The sequence below is a fragment of the Chiloscyllium plagiosum genome, chromosome 3 (assembly GCF_004010195.1).
Source record: "Chiloscyllium plagiosum isolate BGI_BamShark_2017 chromosome 3, ASM401019v2, whole genome shotgun sequence".
Lineage (NCBI taxonomy): Eukaryota > Metazoa > Chordata > Chondrichthyes > Orectolobiformes > Hemiscylliidae > Chiloscyllium > Chiloscyllium plagiosum.
The window spans coordinates 40645474-40668560 of NC_057712.1; the positions used below are offsets into that span (position 1 = coordinate 40645474).

The following is a 23087-nucleotide window of genomic DNA, read 5'->3' on the forward strand; positions in this document are numbered from 1 at the left end:
CAGTACTCCAAGTGGGATTTAACAGAGAATTTGTATCGCTCCAGTGGAGTTTGCGCATTCTCCTTGTGTCTGTATGGATTTCCTCTGGGTGCTCTGGTTTCTTCCCACAGTCCAAAGATGTGCAAGTCAGGTGAATTAGCCATGCTAAATAGCCCATAGTGTTAGGTGTATTAGTCAGAGGGAAATGGGTATGGGTGAGTTACTCTTCAGAGGGTCGGTAGGGCCGAAGGGCCTGTTTCCACACTGTAGAGAATCTAATCTAATCATTTATGCACCTGAATTCCAGCCCTCTTTGAACACCCACTATATTTAACTCCATAATGTCTAGAAAATATGTTGACTTGAACAATGACAATCTAGAGGGTGCCATTGCTTTGATCTGAGATGCTTCCACTTGGTTTTGTATTTGTACTTCTGGAAGACAGTGTTTGTTATAATGAAACCATGCTGAGCACATTTTGTCAGCAGAAGGCCTCGGGCAACTGTCTATGTGGAGTTTGCATGTTCTGCTTGTGGTCTGCGTGGTTTCCTCTGGGTGCTCCGGTTTCCTCCCACAGTCCAAAGATGAGCAGGTTAGGTGAATTGGCTATGCTAAATTTCCTATAGTGTTCAGGGATGTGTAGGTTAGGTGCATTAATCAGGTAAATATAAGGTAGGGGCCATGGGTCTGAGTGGGTTACTTGGAGTGTCGGTGTGGCCTTGTTGGGCTGAAGGGCCTGTTTCCACACTGTAGGGATTTTCTTAAAGAAAGGATGCTATCTGTATTGATTTTCCTCATGCTGTTTTACCCAACCAGCTCCTCCAGACAGAGAAACAGTTAACCCTGCTGTTAAAGAACAATGATCTTTTCATTTTTTTTAGGATGCAGGGAAGATTTCATCAGGATTAGAATAGAACTTTTTCTTAGCACCTTCATCAGAATCAAAGTGGGACATAAGCCCTGATGACTGTTGTTTTGATTACAGTTAAGCTGGAGGTGTAGTGTCATGAGCATATCATACCTCACTTACAACATTACAGAAATAACATTTGCATAATGGTCATTTTTGACATTTAACTCTTGAAGTACAGTGATTGACAAAAGTAGCCTTGTTCAGTTTAAACAGCAATGTGATCAGTAGAATTATATATTTTCTGATCATATTTAGTAGTTGCCTTTAGTATAAAAATATACAAACTTGCATCAGAAAAGGCTTAACTGCTGTATTGAATGCCAGTTCCGTGCTGGTTCCTCCAGGTGTATCTTCAGGAAGTTATCAGCAGTCATCTTCCTTGATCTTTGTTTATTTTTGCTTAATTATACTAATATGCTGTAGATAGCTTGACATTATATATACTCAGCTATAAAACATGTGAAAGCCAGCACAGTCTGAAACAGCTGATAGGTTTCTTTTTAAAAAGTGTTTTTATGGGGGATTCGGCAAGATGGCGGCGATTCTGTAGAACTGCCTAACAGCCAAGGCATACTGGTGTTTTTTTCCAACTTACATGGTGGAATTATTAGGTTAAAACCTTACAGAACACATATTTGTTAATATTTGGGAGTGGGAAGGATGCCAAAGAGAAAAGGAGCGAGCAAACAGCAGCAGGGAGGACACTCCCCTGCAGCACCTACCAGAGACAGTAGCAGGAGCAGCCTCTCCTTAACCCTTCCCCCCCCCCACCTCCCCAGGGGACCTGACAGACTTACAGGAATTGGCTGCGGCGATGGAGAGACTGACCTTGAAAGTTGGAGCTGCGATTGAGGAGATCCGTGGGGAGATTCGTGCTCAGGTTCAACCTATTGCATCCATGCTGCAGAAGCATGAGCAAGAGATCCAGGGCCTCGGGGAGCGGCTGCAGGAGGTGGAGGGTCAAACTAAGGCCTTGGAAGCTGCGAAGGAGTCCTAATCCAGTCAGATCCAGGTGCAAGACCGAGAGACCATATCAATGACCTCAGAAATCGAGGTCAGAGGATAAATCGCCGAATTGTTGGGCTCCCTGAACATGAGGAAGGTGAGCAGCCAGTCAGCTTCTTTGAAGATTTTGGGCCTTCACATCGAGTCCAGCAGGCTGCAAATTGAAAGGGCTTATCGGGTTACAGGTCAGGGCCGGTGCAGCGCCCCCTCCGGTTCTAGTGCACTTCCATTCATATAAGGACAAGGAAAAAGTCATAAAAGCTTCCAGATCCCTGGGAAAAGATCTGCAGGCACTGCTGTTCAAGGGATCAAAAATCATGTTTTTCCAGGATTTCTCTGCAGGTTTAATTCGAAAGAGGAACTCCTTCGATTAAGTTAAAAAGAGGCTGAGGAACCTGGACATCCGGTACTCCATGAGATACCCTGCAGTGCTTCGTTTCAGCCACAAGGACTCAGTTTATACATTTGACTCGGCAGATAAAGCTAAAACCTTTGTAGACACTTTAAAATAGACTGATTGGCCTGAAGAATACGGTTAGTATTTGTTCTTTTTTTCTTCTTTCCCTATGTTTTCTCTTCCTTTTTTTTTATTCCTTTCATTCTCTCTAGTAATTTCTTTTTTTTTGGAAAGGGGGGGAAACGCCTTGGAATAAGATGTTCCTTTTTTTTATAACTGGATTTTCTGATGGGAAGTTTTATGGATGTTCTCTGTTGTCTCCCTTTTTTTTGTTTATTCTATTTCTCTTTTAGTCACAAGTAGGGGTGACATGAAGCCAGGGATAGGTGAAGTTCTCATCCTGTCTTTTTTCTTTTGATTTAAGGATCATCTCCTTGTTGATTTTTTCTGGCCTAAGGCTGGGGCACAGTCCGGGTTTGAAGGAGCTGTGAAGGAGGGGATGGGTAGGGTGAGTGTCCCCTGTGGGCAGGGGGAAAGAATCTTCCATTCAAGGTTTTATGGTTGGTTTTCTTTGTAGTTTTTTGATAGTAATAGTTGTTAATAGTTATGATAGAGCAGTTTTTGTATATATAGTTCTTCGACTCTGAGTCTTAATTTACTTGTGCTCGGCGCTTTGTAAGCAGGGATCCCCCTCCGAGGGGTTCAAATGTCTCTGAAATGGGATATAGCTAAATGTCTTATTAACTGGCGCACCTGGAATATTAAGGGAAGTCATTCGCCTGTTAAAAGGAAAAAAGTGCTTTCTAGCCTTAAGAGGGAAAGGGTTAATATCACTTTGTTGCAGGATACCCATCTTGATAATGGGGAACACTAGAAATTACAACAGGGGGGTTATGACCAGGTATTCTTTTCATCCTTTACTACTAAAAGTAGGGGAGTGGCGGTACTTATTCAGAAAAATCTTCCGTTCACATTATTAGAGCAGGTGAAAGATGAGCAGGGATGGTTTGTGATACTTAAAGCCCTGATACATGGGGAGGAATATGACGTTTTAAATGTCTACTCTCCTCTGTCACATCCCCTTAAATTTTTGATTAGTGCTTTCTCCAAGTTGAGTGCTTTTGGAACACAGCACATTATTATAGGGGGGGATTTTAATTGTCTTTTGGATCTGACAGTGGACAGGATGACTTGTGGGCCCCCAGCTATTTCTTCACAGGCCAAGCAGGTGGTTGACTTATGCGAGGGGTTGGGGTTGGTGGATATTTGGAGATGTCTTCACCCTACCGGCAGGGACTTCACCTCTTTTTCAAACCCACATAAATGTCACATGTGGATTGACCTCCTTCTGGCTCCCTCAGCCCTCCTAGATCCGATTATGGGTTGTAGAATTGGGAATGTAGCTGTCTCCGATCACGCGGCGGTATATTTAGAGGTTAAGGCCAAGAGTGAAGGGCTAGGTTTGCGGCACTGGCGTTTGGACCCTTTTCTTCTTAAGGATTCCAAATTTGTGGAATACATTTTGAAGGAGTTTCAGGAATTCTTGACTATCAACTCAGGGCATGGCTAGTAGTCTGTCCATGCTATGGGAAACTGCTAAGGCCTTTGCTAGAAGATTAGCTATTTCCTTTTCAGCTAGCCGGAAATGACAGAAGGAGGAACAGTAGCGTCTACTTGAGATGTGGTTGAAAGCCGCCGAACCGGCACATTTTGCGCAGCCTTTGGTGACTAAGCAACTGCGGATCACGGCTCTCCGGGCTGCATTGAATTCAATACTGACACAAAACGCAAAGAAAGAACTTGCCATTGGTCGACAAAGGCTGTTCGAATATAGGGATAGGCCAGGGAAGTATTTGGTGTACCTGACTAAAAGCGGTTCCTCAATCCATTACTGCAATCAGAGACATCGCCGGGGTCCTTACATACGATGCTAAAAAGATTAATGAGGCTTTTTAGAGCTTTTACTCTAAATTGTATTGGTCTGCAGATTGCAAGGACAGAAGGGCTAAAATGGAGACCTCTTTTTAAGAATCTGGACCCCCAGGGGTAACCATTGAACAGGCCTCTCTCCTTGATGCCCTCTTGACAGTTCAGGAAATATAGGAGGCAGCTAGGCAACTTCAGAGTGGGAAAGTACCTGGCCCTGATGGTCTCCCGGGTGAGTTTTATAAGGAGTTTGTAGGGATTCTGTCAGGGCCGATGTTGGAGATGTACAATCACTCCTATATATATGAATACCTACCACCATCTTTGAGAAGAGCTAATATTTCCTTAATTCTTTAGAAGGGGAAGGTTCCTGAGGATTGTGCCTCATACAGTCCCATCTCTGTATTAAATTCAGATTTCAAGATTCTGTCTAAGATCCTGGCGCTGAGATTGGAAAAGGTGTTGCCCCATATTATTAAAGAGGACCAGACAGGCTTTATAAGGGGCCATTGGTCCTCTAATAATATTAGAAGGTGGCTGAATATGGTCCAGGTCTGTCAGCAAAGATGGATTCAGGGATTGGTGATTTCTTAGATGCAGAGAAAGTATTTGACCTGGTGGAATGGCCATATCTTTTTTATGGGAGAAAGTGAGGACTGCAGATGCTGGAGATCAGAGCTGAAAATGTGTTGCTGGAAAAGCGCAGCAGGTCAGGCAGCATCCAAGGAGCAGGAGGTCAGGAATCCTGAAGAAGGATTAAATGCCCGAAACGTTGATTCTCCTGCTCCTTGGATGCTGCCTGACCTGCTGCACTTTTCCAGCAACACATATCTTTTTTATGTCTGAGAACAGTTTTGGTTGGGTGTGGTCTTTGCTAGGTGGGTGGAGGATTTTATATCTCCACCCTCTGGGCGCGGTCATCGCCAATGGGGTGAAATCTGGGAATTTTAGGATTGGTAGGGGTAGTCGGCAAGGCTGCCCCTTCTCACCGTTGTTGTTTACGGTAGTGATAGAGCCACTGGCAGTGGCCATTCGTCAGAACGTCCACATAACGCTCCGGAAGTGGGATCGAGGGCACACAAGATTACACTGTATGCGAATGATGTCCTTCTGTTTTTATTGAACCCAATGGCCTCCGTACCCCATTTGATACAATGTATCAATTCATTTCGGGCTATTTCAGGATATAAGATTAACTTTGCAAAATCGGAGGCTATGCCTTTGGGGTACCTTAAGGATGTGCCAGAAGTTGAAGGTAGCCCTAAGTTCCCTTTTAAGTGGTCACGGGCAGGGTTCTGATACCAAGGCATTTTTATTACCCCCAAGTTTGATCTGTTGTTTCGGACTAACTTTGCTCACTTGCTCGACAATATTAGGCGAGGTCTCCAGAGATGGGAGGCTCTTCCAATTTCATGGCTAGGCCGAATATCTCTCATTAAGATGAATGTTCTTCCTTGTTTGCTTTATCCTATGTGTATGCTCCCTATAATGTTTCTCAGGTCAACACTACGGAAGCTAATGGGATGGTTTGGTTCCTTTGTCTGGCATTATGGGCAGCCCCTCATCAAACTTACTAAATTGCAGTTGCCTTAAGGAGGGGGAGGAGTTGATTTCCCAGACATCAGGAGGTATCAACTGAGTTCTCTGCTGTCCTTTGTCTATGATTGGGTAGGTAACGATCCAAATTCAATACGACTGGATATTGAGGCCTCCCAGGCAAAGTGCCCTCTTATTAACCTGTTGTTCATGGATAAGATGAGGACATTTTTGGACCACTGCCGGAACCCCATTGTCATTAGTACAGTCAAGGCATGGAGGGCGATGCGTCAGAGGGTTGTTTATCCAAGACTTCGCCACTTACGCCTATAGTTGGCATGCCAGGGTTCCGACCAGGAATGATGGACTTGGGGTTCAAACTATGGGCAGCGAGAGGAGTTTCTAGTTTGGCAGACTTGTTTGAGGGGGAGGTTATGATGCCTTTTGAGGAACTGAGTCGCAAATACGGGTTGCCCAGCAGAGATCTTTTCGATTTTTTTCAGGTTAGGGATTTCATCCAGAAGAAGACTACGCTTCTCACTAAGCCCTATAAGCCCGATACAGAGAGGATGTTGCTACGTTCCACAAGCACCCTTTCAGTTAGTGCCATCAATCGCCTGCTGGGTAGCAGGGTCTGGCAGGATATTAACCGGTTATGTAAGGTCTAGGAGCAAGAGCTAGGAGTGGAGATCTCTTCTGAGACATGGGAGAACATATGGGAGAATGCTCAAAAGATCTCAATCTGTAATAGGACATGCACTATGCAGTTAAAAGTCCTGCACAGGGGTCATCTGGCACCAGACTGTCTGGCGAAGTTTAAAAAAGGGGCATCTTCAGTGTGCCCCAAATGTAAAAAAAGTGTAGGTACTCTTACCCATTGCTTCTGGACATGCCACAGGCTCCGTGTTTATTGGAGCACTGTGGCGAGATAGGGAGGGTATTGAGGACTGAAGTCAAAGTCGACTGCATATCCCTTCTCTTAAGTCTACCGAATTTACCATCTTTAGACGCGCATGGGAAGAAACTATTTAATATTCTTGCATACTGTGCACAGAAGAATATTCTGGTGTCTGAGAACCTGCCGGACTTGCTGGGATGGCAGAAATTAATTATGGTGCACATTCCCTTGGACTTTTTTACAAACATCATGCACCACACAACAGACCATTTTTATAAGACATGGCAGCCCTACTTGAGTTATTTGGATATAGATTTGCCAGTTATCTTAACTAGGGTGTTTGTTTAACCAGGATGGTTAGGTTTGTCAAGCCCTGGGCCCTGGAGGGGGTCTCCTGAGTTAATACGGGTACATATACAATGCTCCAGTTCCTTTGTTTGAGAGCTCTTCTGTTCTGTATTTTGTGGGTTTTTTTTGTTTTTTTTCACTTTTCTTTCTTTTTTTGATCTGTTAGTTATTTACTTATTTTTTGGTGTTGCTTTGCACAGTGTTAGGGTTTGTTTTGTATTATAGGGTAGGTTAGTAGTTAGCAGACAGTAGTTGTATTGTAATTTATTTTTTTTTCTTTTTATTATACTGATATTTGTTATTGATTGTATTTTTCAATAATTTTATATGTTTGTAAAGTTTAAAAAAAAGTTCCTATTAAATATCTTTGCAAAAAAAAGTGTTTATGTTTGAAATAATAACCCTTACTGGCTTTTCGAGGCCACTGCTTCAATGCACCTGAGTAAATTTAACACTTTGGTATATCAAGACTTAGTGTTTGCATTCTGCAATTCAGTTTTGCTGTGACAACTGGATACCTTGTGGTCTAAGGTGTGATGTGAAAATAGAACATAGAACAGTATAGTACAATATAGCCCTTCGGCCCACAATGTTGTGCCGGACATTTATCTTAATCTAGATCAACCCAACCTATACACCCCTCAATTTACTGTTTCCACACTGTAAGTAATCTAATCTAATCTAAAAAAGTACAATATAGCCCTTCGGCCCACAATGTTGTGCCGGACATTTATCTTAATCTAGATCAACCCAACCTATACACCCCTCAATTTACTGCCATCCATGTGCCTATCCAATAGTCACTTAAATTTCCCTAATGTCTCTGACTCGACTACCACCATTAGCAGTGCATTCCACGCACCCACCACTCTCTGTGTAAAGGACCTACCTCTGACATATACCCTATACCTTCTTCCAATTACCTTAAAAGTATGACTCCTCTTGACAGCCATTTCTGCCCTGGGGAAAAGTCTCTGACTAGCTACTTTACCGATGCCTCTCATTACCTTGAACACCTCTATCAAGTCACCTCTCTTCCTTCTTCTCTCCAGTGTGAAAAGCCATAGCTCACTCAACCTCTCTTCATAAGACATGCCCTCCAGTCCAGGCAACATCCTGGTAAATCTCTTCTGCACACTCTCTAAAGCATCTACATCCTTCCTATAATGATGCGACTAAAACTGGACACAATATTCCAAGTGTTTTATAAGGCTGCAGCAAAACCTCACAGCTCTTAAACTCAATGCCCCTGTTAATGAAAGCCAAAACACTATATGCCTTCTCAACAACCCAATCAACTTGGGTGGCAACTCTGAGGGATCTATATAAGTGGACCCCAATATCCCACTGTTGCTCCACACTGCCAAGAATCCTGTCTTTAACTCTGTATTCAGCATTCAAATTCGATCTTTCAAAATGAATCACTTCGCATTTATTCAGTTTGAATTCCATCTGCCACTTCTCAGCCCAGCTGCGCAACCTGCCAATGTTTTGTTGTAGCCCGCAAAACCCCTCAACATTATCCACAACACTACCAACCTTTGTGTCATTGGCAAACTTACTAACCCACTCTTCCACTTCTTCATCCAAGTCATCTATAAAAACTGCAAAGAGCAGAGGCCCAAGAGCAGATCCCATTACGGGGCGCCACTGATAACTGACTGCCAGACAAAATGCTTTCCATCCTCTACCACTTGCTGTCTTGTTTTGGCCAGCCACTTCTGTATCCAGACAGCTAAATTTCCCCATATCCCATACCTCCTAACTTTCTGAATCAGCTTACAGTGGGGAACCTTATCTAACGTCTTACTGAAATCTATATACACAACATCCACTGCTCAATCTTTGTCAACTTGTCTCATACATCCACAAAGAACTCAAGAAGGCTTGTGAGGCATGACCTGCCCCCTCAAAGCTATGCTGACTATCTTTAATCAAACTGTTTTTTCCAAATAGTCATAAATCCTATCTCCCAGAATCCTTTCCAGTACCTTGCTTACTACAAACGTAAGGCTGACCAGTCTGTAATTCCCAGGACTTTCCCTATTCCCTTACTTGAACAGAGGAACAACATTCACCTCCCAATCATCCAGTACTACTCCCAGGGAGAGTGAGGATGCAAAGATCATTGCCAGAGGCACAGCAATCTCATTCCTTGCTTCCCATAGTAACCTTGGATATATGTGGTCCGCCCCTGGGGACTTAACTGTCTTGACGATTCCCAGAATTTCCAGCACGTCCATTTTCTTAATATCAATCTCTTCAAGTTTATTAATCTGGTCCACGGTGTTTTCACTATCAACAAGGTCCCTCTCTAGTGAACACTGAAGCAAAAAAAACCCATTTAGGGCCTCCCCTACCTCTTCAGACTCCAGACACAAGTTCCCTCCACTATCCCTGATCAGCCATACCTTCTCTCTGATCATTCTCTTATGCCACATGTAAGTGTAGGTACAGATATTTATGTAGGAAACTAATGGGATCAGAACTTCTAATAACTACACCTCCATATGTACCTTCAGTTGTGGAGAATGAGTGAAATCTGACACGCACTTATTTCTTTTTAGGTGAAAAATTAAAACATTAAACTTTTCAGTCTTTATAGTTTAAAGTTCCCTGTTCAGAACTATGTATAATGTGTTTCCCAGCAGATCTGACAGTATCTGCATTTGTGAAATGAATGCTATATTGATATCCATTGTTATTTTCATGTATTGGATACCATTTCATCATGAATCCAATTTTTTAAAAAAATCTACATTTGCAGTGTGCAAAATTTCACTGATCTCTATGGTGTTTTCCAGGAAATGTAACATCTGACAAAGTGATTCGCTCAAGTCTTGCCCTACGCCACAACATAGTGAAGACAGTCAAAGACCAGGTTGTGCTCTGTCAAGAAGGGACACCAACTAAATTCACAGTAGAAAATATTTTCAAGTACACCATTTCCGTGCTGATGTGTGCATCCTATAGAAATCAGATACTGCATATTTTTGTGCGCCCTGCCTTGGTAGCAATTGCATTTCAAAATGCACAAAGTTGCAGGAAAGGTAAATACTTTTCAAAAATATTCATTATATGATATCTCAAATTGAATGGCACATTGTTATCCTTACATCTTTGGAAACAGGATTTAAGATCCATATTGAGCATATGGAATGAAGGACTCCTGTATCTGTTGGTTGTGAAGATTTAATGCAAAATAAACTTAATCTAAATGACTTTTGTGGGTACACAGCACAAATGTCATCATTGTGACAGTGATTACCAAGATGGGTTGTGAGGGATTTGGGAAATCCAACACAATGGTAGGAAGATTGGTAAGGTCACATTTGTTGGGGCAGGGTATGATAGTAGGAATAGTGCTGGGGAAAAAAAATGCATTATTTTTATCTAACTAGTGTCAAAAGTAGTTGACGCTGAGAGGTTCAATACTTTTACTTATTTTGCTGAAGGAAAAATAGTTTACAAATGAAACAGATTGAAAAAGTAGATTATGCTTGCATTATTATGCTCTGACATTATGCTACTTTTCAAAGTTCTAAATGTCTCCTGTTGTGCCTTCCCATTGCAGATTTGAATATCCTTCCTTTCCCTTGATTGGCTTTGTTCTATCACCTGACCTCACATAGTAGTTCCTCATCATTTTCTAGTTCACCAGTTTTTTTTATATAGATATTTTTATTGACAATTTAACATGTTTTTACACGTTTACAAAAACCCAAGTATAAACATTGATATATAGTTAAATCTTAAATAAATGATAACCAAAATCTATCAAACAAGAAAAAAGAAATACCAAGAGAGAAAACAAAACAAAACTCAACTAACTACTCATCTAGCTTACAACTAACCAGAGTGTGTGATTAAAATTCTTACATTATTCAAGAGAAAAAAAACCCAATGGATGACACATAAATTGAGCAGTGATATACATGCTCAGAATGTGTTAACATCAGATCACAACAAAACCCATATTCATGTGGGATTCCTCTTCCGGGGGCCCTGGACCAGCCAGGTTCACCCTCTCAATTAAATAAAGGCCCTTGTAGGATGACCGAGATATCTGTATTTGTGTAATTCAAGAAGGGCTGCCATATTTTATGGAGTAATTTGGTTTTTCTCTTGGTGCACCATATTTGTAAAGAAGTTAGGGGGAGTATATTCCATAATTATTCTGTGCCAACTCGAAAGTCCATGGGGGCCCTCAGCCACCCAGTTTACCAAAATGTTTTTCCTTGCACAGAAAGAGAGAATGCAAAATAATCTCTTCCCTGTCGTAATTTCAGGTGTTCTTTCTCCAATAAATGTGTCTCCTATAGGAGAGGTATATCGATTCTTTCTTTCTTGAGATTTGATAATATTCTCCTCCTTTTGATTGGTGAATTACTCCCCATGACACTCCAGGTGCAGCATTTAATCAACCGATTATCCATAATCACTGGGCAAGTCTGAGACCGCCCGGGAGAAGAAACCCTATCCAAAACAACCCGAGCATAGAGCATATAAAATTCACAAAAATAAAAGCTCTTTCGAACCTTCAGATCAATATAATAAAAAACTATTTCTAAATAAAAAAAACGTATTTAAACTGAGATCTTCCCCTTATTCCCAGGGGGCATCACTTCCTTTCCAAAAAACCCATCATAACCTCTCCAAACCAGTGCCCCACCCTTGACTCAGGCACCCCACGATAGGATAAAGAAAATTCGAGTACACTACTGAACTAGAACTAACAGTGAGTACCCTATCCCCCAACCCCCCCAACCACACCAACACCTGGATATATTTGGTAATGTTAATACCATATATGAACATATATGACTATAAAATTACAGTCTCAGCAAATAATAATTAAATACAGTAATACAAAATAACAGGGGAAAACAACCCCGCTCCCAAGGACAAAGATAAAATAGGATAAGATAGCCACCTTCCCCCCATCTACATTAACTAGACCCCCTGGCCTATGTATATAAAAAAAGGGGGTAAGAAAATCGCTAAGTAAAGAATTAATAAATAAACCCTTCTTCCCATCCCCCCCCGCCGGAGATAATATTAAACAGTAAAGTAATGAAAGGAAAAAAAAGGGGGGGGTAAACCAGGGTGGGGGTAGGGCAAAACAACATCAATTAACTCTTATAATTTATCTAAGAGAGTCAAAAAGTTCCTTGGCCTTCTCCGGTGATCCGAATACACGGACTCTTCATGGTAGCGCAAGGAATATTGAATGTTTAAATCCCTTAAACGCTTCTTTGCTTCATCAAACGCCTTCCTCTTTCAGACCAGAGCTAGGGAAAAGTCCTGAAATAACATAATCTTGGATCCTTTATAAGTCATGGCTTGGGGATCTTTCCCAAGATTTCTGGAGGCTTTCAAGAGCATCTGCCTCCCCTTATAGCTCTGCAGCCGAAACAGGGCCGGGCGGGGGCACTGATTCGAGCCGGGCCCGCGTATTGCAACCCGATAGGCCCATTCCACCCTTACCTGGCCTGATCCAGCCTCCAGATTTAAAAGCTGTGGAAGCCACTGTTCAAGGAACATTGTAAGCTGGCCTTCCTCTTCCCGTTCGGGAAGGCCCAGCAAACAAATATTTTTTCGATGACCTCGATTCTCGAGGTTGTCAATGTGATTCTCTAAGGTCCGGACTTGCTGCTCGAGAGTCCGGACCCGATCAACGGCTGATTCTGCAATGGCCTTGGAGGTTGCGGCCTTTAGCTCCGCACCTCTGACTCATCGCTCAATTCCTTCGATGTCTCGGCTGTGCTTTTGTAGCGCGGCCGAGAGTGAATTCCATCGACTTCGGGACTCTTCAATGAAAGCATCGATCTTCGCATCGAGTTTGGAGATTATCTCCGTGAGGCTCGCCACCGTAGGTAAGTCCCCCAGGGCAGCTGCAGACGCCTCTGCTGCAGCTGGGAAGGGTGGGGGAGGCACTCCTGCCTGCTGAGAGCTGCGGGCTCCTTTCCACCTAGTCATTTTTACAGGAGACTGAACTGTTTAAATTTAGTACTAAACCACTAATTACTTTAAGTAAAAACTATTTTAAATGAGTTGGTGGGTGTGGTGGAAGTGGGTGGCCCACTTTGCCTAGGTCTTGGGAGGACCACTATAGACTCAGACTTGCTGAGTCGTCGCCATCTTGGATCTCCATGAGTTCACCAGTTTTAACATTGGCAGTGAACTTTGTTGGCACGTTAGTTGAAATAACTTCACAGAGATTAGTATCCTGTCATTAAGCCACCCTTTATTTACGTGTGAAGAGTCCTTGACACTGATCCAGCTCCCTCAGTGCCAGCTCTCAGAATGAACAGAACCTCTGACACTCTTGTTTACATCTGTCAGCCAGTGCTCCTTGATTGGGGCTATTAATCTGGCCCAAACAGGGAACTCATTCTATGAGGTCCATCTGATTGACCTTGTTACAGTCACTACAGCCGTTCCCTATCAGTCAAGGACATTGGCCAGTTCTTTTTTTCTGTAGCTCTTCCTGGGGTGTTTTAGCACCAGTGCATGTTCTTCTAACTCTGTCTCTGAGATAGGCGATGTGCAATGCACAGTAGTTCGCCTCTTTTACCTGGAGTGTCTTGGAAGAAATTCACTCCCCTCTTCAGGTGGCAACGGTGTCAAGGCCATGACATCCACCATGTCCATCTGAGATTCTGAGGAATCTTCAATGCTTGAGGGAGAGGGAGAACCCATGGTTTCAGTCAGAAAGGCAGTTGAGGAGCTGGGCTCATTGTGCTCCCGCACTGTTTGAGAGTTTGCAGCTTTCATGTGGTCTACCTGCTTGTTCAGGACCATTACACCTATCTGAACTTTATATGGACCTGACCTCACTCTTCCAGATGGAATTTCATTTGTCAATTTTCTGTCTACCTGACCAGTCTATTAATATCAATGACAGTCTAACTATTCCTTCCTCACTGTTAACTACGTGACCAATGCTTGTGTTATCTAAAGACACTCTAATCGTACCCTCTGCAGTTGTATTGAAAGAATTAGATCAGTACATTGGTGAGACAGGATCTTTGATCAGAATATCAAGATGTAGAATCAGTTTGGGTGGAGCTAAAAAGCAATAAAAGGCAGCAAGCATTTGAAAAAGCTGTTTATATGTCAGAAAAGCAATGGTGGGAATATGTAGCATGGTGTAAATCAGAACAGCGTGATACAGTAATAGTGGGGGACTTCAATCTACATATAGACTGGGTAAATCTAATAATGTGGAGGTCAACATGCTGGAATCTATTCAAGATGGATTTTCAACAATAGTAAGTTGATGAACCAACCAGAGTATGGGACATTTTAGATTTAGTGTTGTGCTAATTAATATTCTGTTGTAAAGGAACTTTGAGGGAAGAGTGTCCAGTGTATAGAATTTCACATCAAGTTTGAAAGTGGTGTAGTTCACTTAGTTCTGAAACTAAGGACTTTAATTTAAACAAACAAAACCACAAACGTGTGAGGGACAAGTGGCTATGATAGATTGGGAAACAACATTAAAGGGTCTGATAGTAATCAGGAAATAGCATTTTAAAAATTAATATATGATATGCAACAAAGTGTACATTCTATTTGAAACAAAAATATCTATCTCAAAAGATGATCCGTCCATAGCTAACAAGATGGTTAGATCAGAGGAAGAGGCTTATTAAGTTTTTAAAAAATTAAGCCGAAGATTGGGAACATTTTAGAATTTGACAAGGGTAGACCAAGAAACTGATGAAAGAGAAAGCAGAATATAGAAGTAAACTACTGAGAAACATAAACCTGGAATGTTAGAGTTTTGATAGTTCTGTGAAAAGGGGATTAGGAAAGGCAAACATGGGCCTATTATGGGCAGAGAGCAGAGAATTTAATATGCATAATAAACAAATGACAGAAACTAAATTATTACTCCTTCATAGAGAAGGGCAGAGAAAATTCTCAGAAAATTCCCTAGAGACAAGGGACGACAGAGAATGAGGGACTGAAAAAAAGTTGTATTTGTTAAAAGAAAAGGAATTAGAGTCATAGAGATGTACAGCACGGAAACAGACCCTTCGGTCCAACCCATCCAGGCCGACCAGATATCCCAACCCAATCTAGTCCCACCTGCCAGCACCCGGCCCATTGGAGGAATTAGTAGAATTGAAACTAGATAGATCCCGATGTGATAATCTTCGTTCCAGAATGTTGAAAATGTGACTAAAATAGTGGTTGCACTGATTTTAAAATTCTTTAAATTCTGGAATGGTTCTATAGATTTAAAGGTAGCAAATGTTAAAACCCTGCTATTTAAGAAGGAGAGGGAATCAAAATGGGAAACTATAGATTGTTATCCTGACATCAGCAATGGAGAATATGTTGGAATCTATTATAAAGGATGGATAATTAGACAATTATGGTAAGATTAAGCAGATTAGCATGGATTTATGAAAGGGAAATCATGTTTGACAAACCTTTGAGTTTTTTGAAGATGTAATAGATGAGAGGGAACCAATGGATCCAGTATATGTAGGTTTCTGAAAGGCTTTCAGTAAGTTCCTTCACAGGAATTATAGGAGATGATATTGTGGGGTAGTATACTGGGATAGGTTGAGAATTGGTTATAAGACGGAAAGCACAGATTTGGAAGAAACCAGTCATTCTCAAGTTGCCAGGTTGTGACTTAATGGAGTACTGCAAGGGTCTGCATTAGGGGTCTCAGTTATTTACAATCTATAACAATGATTTAGATATGGCAAACAAATGTAATATATCCAAGTTTACTGATAACACAGAAATAAATGGAAATGAGGGTTGTGGGGACGATGCAAAGAAGCTTCAAGAAGATTTAGACATGCTAAATAAATTGGCAAGAATGGGGCAAATAAAATATGATGTGGAAAGCAATGAAGTTATTCGTTTTGGTAGACAAAATGGAAATGCAGAGTACTTATTTAGAGAGGCTGGGCAGTATTGCTGTGCAAAGAGACTTGGATATCCTTGTTCGTAACTCTTTGAAAGCTACATGCATGTGTCATAAGCAATTAGAAAGGAAGATTGCAGTTGTCTTTTTATTACATGGGGAGATAATGGTGTAATGTTCATGTCTCAAAATTCAGAGGTTCAGGCTCATGCTCTGGGGACATGGGTTCAAATCCCACCATAGAAGCTGGTGGAAGTTAAAGTTAAACTCAATTAATGTATGTCTCACTGGTCTTAATGATGATGAATAATTATCATAGGTTTTTTTTAAAACAACAACCAGTCTAATTCATTAAATCTGCCATCCTTATCCTGTCAGGCTCCAGACCTACATCATTGTGATTGACTCTTAGCTGCCTGCTGAAATTGCCTAGCAAATCAAAGGCAATGAGGGATGACCAACAATTGTTAGCCTTGCTCACAATATTCACATGCCATGAAAGAATAAAAAAAGTGCCATTCTTAACAAAGAGCATTATGCAGGAGTTGCAAGAAATAAGTAGACGCTGTATAGGTGCTTCCTCTTGGGAACATTGGGAATGTTATGGTGAAAAGAGCCTGTTGGCCTATCTGCTGCTCCTATCCTCCACTCCCAACCTCCTGCAGCCCTAAAGTGCTTTCCAATGTGTTTCCACAAGACATATAGGCCAGGGACTTTCAAGATGCAGTACAAAATGTGGCAAGAGTGTAAAGTGTGTACTGTATATTATGTGATTAAAATAACTAATACATTTAAAATTCCTTCCTGCATAAAATTAAGCTAAAATAGATCATGTCTAGCTTCAGATTTCTGATAAAGGTTTCAAGTGTTCTAATGCTTTCTTCCCACAGATGCTGCTAGACATGCTAAGTTTCTTGAGCAATTTCTGTTTTTGCTTTTGAAGGTTATAAGTAATACTGTTTTTTTTTCAGAGGATGTCTACAGCTGCTTTAGCTACCTGCATCAAGTATTGTCTGACGAGTTTATTTTTTTGCCAGGAGATCTCGTCAAGGTAATGTGAAATGCAGTGTGAGATACATAAATACATGCCAAGAATAACTTTGTATCAGGCACTTTGCTTCCTAATACATTTCCTACACATTCTTGCACCAAGAGGGAGGTCAGAAATAGATGGTGTCAATTTTCATAATGTGTTCCAATGGAATGCTGAGCTGTGTTGTTATTAAGGTTGCAATATACTTCATAAAGTCACTTACAATAACTATTAAGGCCATGCAGTGAAAATGTATTGTTCGTTGAATTATGGAGCACAATAAATACTCTTTCAAAGCACTTCGAATATTACAAAGTATTTGTAAAACCAACAATACTCGAAATGCTAAATAAGTAACTAAGAAATTGCCAAATTTGTAACTCTCTAAAATGGCCTGTTCTCTTGTTATGATCAGTTTTGATACAGATTCTATCTCATGTTTTTCATGTTATATTTAGTATTGTGACTGTTTTCTTTTGCTGCAGGACTTTGATGAAGGGCTGTACTTGGTCACGAAGAGTGGTGCCATTCAGGGCTCCCACACAGACCTCTACATTTCTGAGAAGGGCAGTGATACCATTTCCTTTTTATCAGAAATGTTCAGACCTTTTCTGGAAGGTTATCAGGTAAGTTAATGGATTTTCTGCTGAAATATTTAATCAGCTTTTGTTTTTTGTTCGTACTTTTAGAATTTTCCTTTAGTTAGTGAAGTATATGCTGCTAATAATTTAATTGTTTTAGAATTCCTTTACATTTCTGTGTTTACATTTAAATGTCTGTTGTAAAGCAGTTCCATTCTAAATCTGGTCAGGTTGCACTAGTTTCTCTTTATCCTTTGAACAGTTATAAGTTGTCAGCAGGTTAGATAGGATGGACAGTGAGTGACACCTTGGATGGTGATGGCTAGCACGAGGGACATAGCTTTGAATTGAGGGGTGATAGATGTAGGATAGATATCCGAGGTAGTTTCTTAACTCAGAGAGTAGTAAGGACATGGAACTCCCTGCCTGCAACAGTAGTAGACTCGCCAACTGGTCATTGGATAAACATGGATAAAAATACTGTAGGTTAGATGGGCTTCAGATTGGTTCCACAGGTTGGTGCAACATCAAGGGCCTGTACTGCGCTGTAACTTTCTATGTTTTTGGGTATTATGCAATAATTGCGTAAGTGCTTTGCTGTTCAGTTACAACTTGTAGTGTCCTTCTTCTAATATTTAGAGATTAGCATTAAGAAAAACAAGCCAAGCAGAGCTTTTTCACTGAAAGAATTGCAGTGAGTAACCAGGGAAAACTTTTCTCGCTCATAACATTTAAAGTAAATGTTCAAACATAAGGAAGGAAAGACTTGAACTTCTGCAGCATCTTTCACAACTTGAGGACACCCCAAAGTGCTGAATAATTCAGTAAACATCTTTTGAAATACGTTCACGATTGTTGTTTGGAAATGTGGCACCAGAGTTTGCACAAAATCAAGCTGACACAACCAATACTGTAACAATGAGCAGATAATTTGACAAAGTGATGTTAATTGATGACTAAAAATTAACCAGGATACGACTGAGTCACAACTTTATCATGTAAGAGTAGAAGTTAATACAGTGTGGCAATCACATTTGCACTGAGGTAAATTCACGTGAGTCTATTGTTTATAAACTGGACTTTTCCAATATATAACATAAGTTAGGAGGTTTTATAGTGAGTCATGTTCTGCATATTGGGTGTTATTTAAAAAGATATTGAGTATAGAAATAAAAAGAGAATATGTCATGTAAATTAATAATTAGGACAACAGGCAATTATTAAAACATTTGTAAAGATAGATTAGCATTCATCCAATTTGTATTTAAACAAGTCTGTTCCGATCAATAATCTGGAATTAAGACATCATGAACTCTTAAATTTAACAGCTTTTATGGCCTTAATAGTCAAATGGATATGTCAGTGGGATTACATCACATTGTTCTTGCATATTTATAGTAGCAATTCACCTGAAATTATATCAAAAAAAGAAGTGCTAGCCATAAGCCTTAAGCTTGTTGATCTGACAAATGACACATGGTTATATAAAATAATTGAACTTCAAGCTAAGAGAAAGAAAATATTACAGTGCCGAAGGTCTGAAAACAAAAGCAGAAAGTGCAATCTGGCAGCATCTGGAGAGAGAAAAAGAAGTAAAGTTAATGTCTTGAGTATTAAAGAATTACTTTTCTATGCATGCGTCTTTGCAAAATATGTAAATGCTCATGTTCGCAAGTAATTTTTGTCCGATATGTGCCTCGATATGGATTTTTTTGATTGGAAGATGTTGACATCGCTGCTTAAGCCAGGATTTATTACTCATTCCTAATGCCTTTGAAAAGTTGGTGGTGAGATGCCTTCTTGAACTGCAGTAGTCTTTGGGGTCTGATTAGAACAAGTCAACATGGATTTAGTAAAGGGAGGTCATGCCTGACAAACCTGTTGGAATTTTTTGAAGAGGTAACAAGTAGGTTAGACCAGGGAAACCCAGTGGATGTGGTCTATCTAGACTTTCAAAAGGCCTTTGATAAGGTGCCACACGGGAGGCTGCTGAGCAAGGTGAGGGCCCATGGTGTTCGAGGTGAGCTGCTGGGATGGATTGAGGATTGGCTGTCTAACAGAAGGCAGAGAGTTGGGATAAAAGGTTCTTTTTCAGAATGGCAGCCGGTGACGAGCGGTGTCCCGCAGGGTTCGGTACTGGGGCCACAGCTGTTCGCATTATATATTAATGAGTTGGATGAGGGAACCGGGGGCATTCTAGCGAAGTTTGACGATGATACGAAGTTAGGTGGACAGGCAGGTAGTACTGAAGAAGTGGGGAGGCTACAGAAGGATCTAGACAGGTTGGGAGAGCGGTCCAGGAAATGGCTGATGGAATTTAACATGAGCAAGTGCGAGGTCTTGCACTTTGGCAAAAAGAATAAAAGCATAGACTACTTACTAAATGGTGAGAAAATTAATAAAGCCAAAGCACAAAGGGATCTGGGAATGCTAGTCGAGGATTCTCTAAAGGTAAACATGCAGGTTGAGTCCGTGATTAAGAAAGCGAATGCAATGTTGTCTCAAGAGGGTTGGAATATAAAAACAGAGATGTACTACTAAGACTTTATAAAGCTCTGGGTCGGCCCCATTTGGAGTACTGTGTCCAGTTTTGGTCCCCACACCTCAGGAAGGACATACTGGCACTGGAACGTGACCAGCGGAGATTCACACGGATGATCCCTGGAATGACAGGTCTAAAATATGAGGAATGGCTGAGGATACTGGGATTGTATTAGTTGGAGTTTAGAAGATTAAGGGGAGACTTAATAGAGACGTACAAAATAATACATGGCTTGGAAAAGGAGGATGCTAGGAAATTGTTTCCGTTAGACGAGGAGACTAGGACCCGTGGACACAGCCTTAGAATTAGAGGGGGTCATTTCAGAACAGAAATGCGGAGACATTTCTTCAGCCAGAGAGTGGTGGGCCTGTGGAATTCATTGCCACGGAGTGCAGTGGAAGCCGGGACGCTAAATGTCTTCAAGGCCGAGATTGATAGATTCTTGTTGTCTAGAGGAATTAAGGGCTACGGGGAGAACGCTGGTAAGTGGAGCTGAAATGCGCATCAGCCATGATTGAATGGCGGAGTGGACTCAATGGGCCGAATGGCCTTACTTCCACTCCTATGTCTTATGGTCTTATGGGGTGTTTTGAAAATAACTTACAGGAAGTTTAATAATTTGAGTTGTCTTCAGTCATTGTCATCTATTTTTCAATGTAAGACCTCCAACAAAGTTTAAATGTTTCATGTCTTCCCTTCTCCAGATCAGTGCTTTTGTTTCTCAAATAAACCTGCTTTGATAGCAAATCTCTTTAATGTATAGACTGGCTTGGAGAGTTGCTCAGTCTCTGTATGCTGCACATCCCAAATGGTTTTTATTTTCACAATTGGCCTCAGTCACATGATAATTCGTCTTTGATCTATTTATGTATATCTCCCCAGCTTGAATTTTGTCCAATTTTTCACAATGTATGCAGTTTATTTCTATAGCTGTTAAATATTTGTCCTGTTCCTTCAGCTCACAGCATTCGCTGCCCCAAATAGAACTTAATAGTTGGTACTGAGAAGTCACTTGTCTGATTAATTAAACACTCACAAAGCAACCGCAAATCATCTTTGTGATACGAGCCTGCCTTTGCCATTATTTTTATTTCTGTAACAGAGTTCTATGTTAGTCTTATTATCTAGGCAAGGTTACAGAATCACAGAACTGTTAAAGCACAGAAGGAGGCCATTTGGTCTGTCATGTCTTTGCAAATTCTCCAAAGGGACAACTCATTTAATGCAAATCTATTTGTCCGTAACCATGTACATTCTGTTTTTTCCAACCTTCTTTCTTAACTGCTACAATTGAACATAATCTGCATTCCAGATTTTAACCACTCAATGTTTCTCCTCATGTCACCATTGCTCTTTTACCAATTAAAGCGTACTTAAATCTGTGTGCTTTTGTTCTTGCTCCTTCCACCAATGAGAACAGTTTTGCTGTACCCACTCTCTTCTAACCATTTTTGATTTTGAATAATTCTAATAAATCTGCTTTTAGTCTTCTGTTATTGTCAACAGCAAAATTTGGTCTCTCTTAGTTTATTTCAAGAAGTAGTTGTTTCTGACATTGCTCATTATGTACCTCTAATTACCCCGATGGTGTGCTGCTTTCTTGTATTGATGGAGGTGTTGGTCATACTCACATACTATTTGTACATCCTGTTCACCTTCTGAGTATTTGAAATAAATCCCTAATGGTAATGGAACACACACAACTTGCTGATGTCATGATTAATCTATAGGGCTGTAAACAGTATGTTTTTCAAGTATTAAAATATGGAAAGGTGTTTTTAATTTTAGCATTTGCTCTTCTTGCTATATTTTGAAGTTTGATTTAGAGCTTAAAATATTCAGTTTTTAGCATTAGATCATTTGTACAAAATTCAGTTTACATTACAAATAAGCTCTGTTTGAAAAAAACTTCAAATTAAAAATACTCCATGTCTTCATGAAAACAAATATTTGTATCTGTAGGTTATTTGCAAATATCTGTTGAGCACAGAATTCACTGACCATTTTACTGAGAAGAGATTTATCACTGAAATCCGAAGCTATGCTGCAGAACTTATTTTAACAGGTATTTCATCTAAATTTTATTCATTTCAACCACAATTTCCTCAGAACCTGGCCCTGAATTGTTCATTTCTCCTCTAACTGAAACAGAAGCTCTGAGGTTTTTTTTTGTAGCTATCATTTATAAATGCCTGTTTTAACCTGAAGTTTACTGTGCTGGGGGCAGCAGACAATATTGTTGGGCAAAGAGAGACATGTTAACTTTCACTGAAGTGTTTTTATCAAGCACATTCAGGGACTCATAGCCCAAATGCCCAAAATGCATCTCAGTGTGCATTGTGCGCCATACTGTTGAAATCTTTGATCTGATTCGCAGATTCCAGGAGGTGATGAGAAATTGCAGTAATCTCCATGTGCCAAACATGACTTGGAATGGCATCCTTATGGTGTCCATGTCTGTGTCTCTCATAACTACAATTAGTGTAAGGGTGTATTTCACTGTTGATTGAACCTTGATGCGAGCGACTGGTCCAATAGTCTTGTTCATGTTAAAGAAATGAATCATATCATCCTGAGGATAATAAGCACGTTATTGTAGAATTCCACCATATTCTGACTCTCATCATCTGTTCTAAATATAGGTGCCATAAAATATAATGAGGTCCTCTCAGTGGATATGCAGAAAAATGCATTGGCTGCTTTAACTCGGCTTGGTGCTATGGAGAAAATGAAGATGTACGTATCAAAAAACACTTGGTGCGCTCTCGGACTTCTCAGTCAAAACATACTTCTCAAAAGTAGTTTGGTCACTCCTGTGTCCATTGTGAGGAACTGTTTTGATACGATTGATTTTATCTTTTATAGAGCTAATGGGAATGTCTATAAGGTGAACAAGCAGAGTGTCACGAGGGTAGCAAACATGTTGGGTAAGGATGTCCATTCCTTTCTTTGCACACCAGAGGACTTTGTGATTTCAATCTCAATTTGTATAACAGTAATGTTTTAATTTAGAATTTCATGTGTTTCCAGGTGTA

The 23087-nt window shown here is 40.6% G+C and overlaps 1 protein-coding gene across 4 annotated transcripts in view; it reads left to right on the top strand.

The window, feature by feature from the left end:
- The window catches only part of gnpat (glyceronephosphate O-acyltransferase), a 76799-nt gene that overhangs the window by 28619 nt on the left and 25093 nt on the right, over nt 1-23087 (top strand). For all 4 annotated transcript variants that reach the window (XM_043680861.1, XM_043680853.1, XM_043680837.1 and 1 more), the window contains 6 exons: nt 9808-10053; nt 16868-16947; nt 17415-17555; nt 22015-22117; nt 22695-22788; nt 22918-22979. In XM_043680861.1, coding sequence (XP_043536796.1) covers nt 9808-10053; nt 16868-16947; nt 17415-17555; nt 22015-22117; nt 22695-22788; nt 22918-22979 — 726 coding nt within the window. The remainder of the gene's footprint in view (nt 1-9807; nt 10054-16867; nt 16948-17414; nt 17556-22014; nt 22118-22694; nt 22789-22917; nt 22980-23087) is intronic.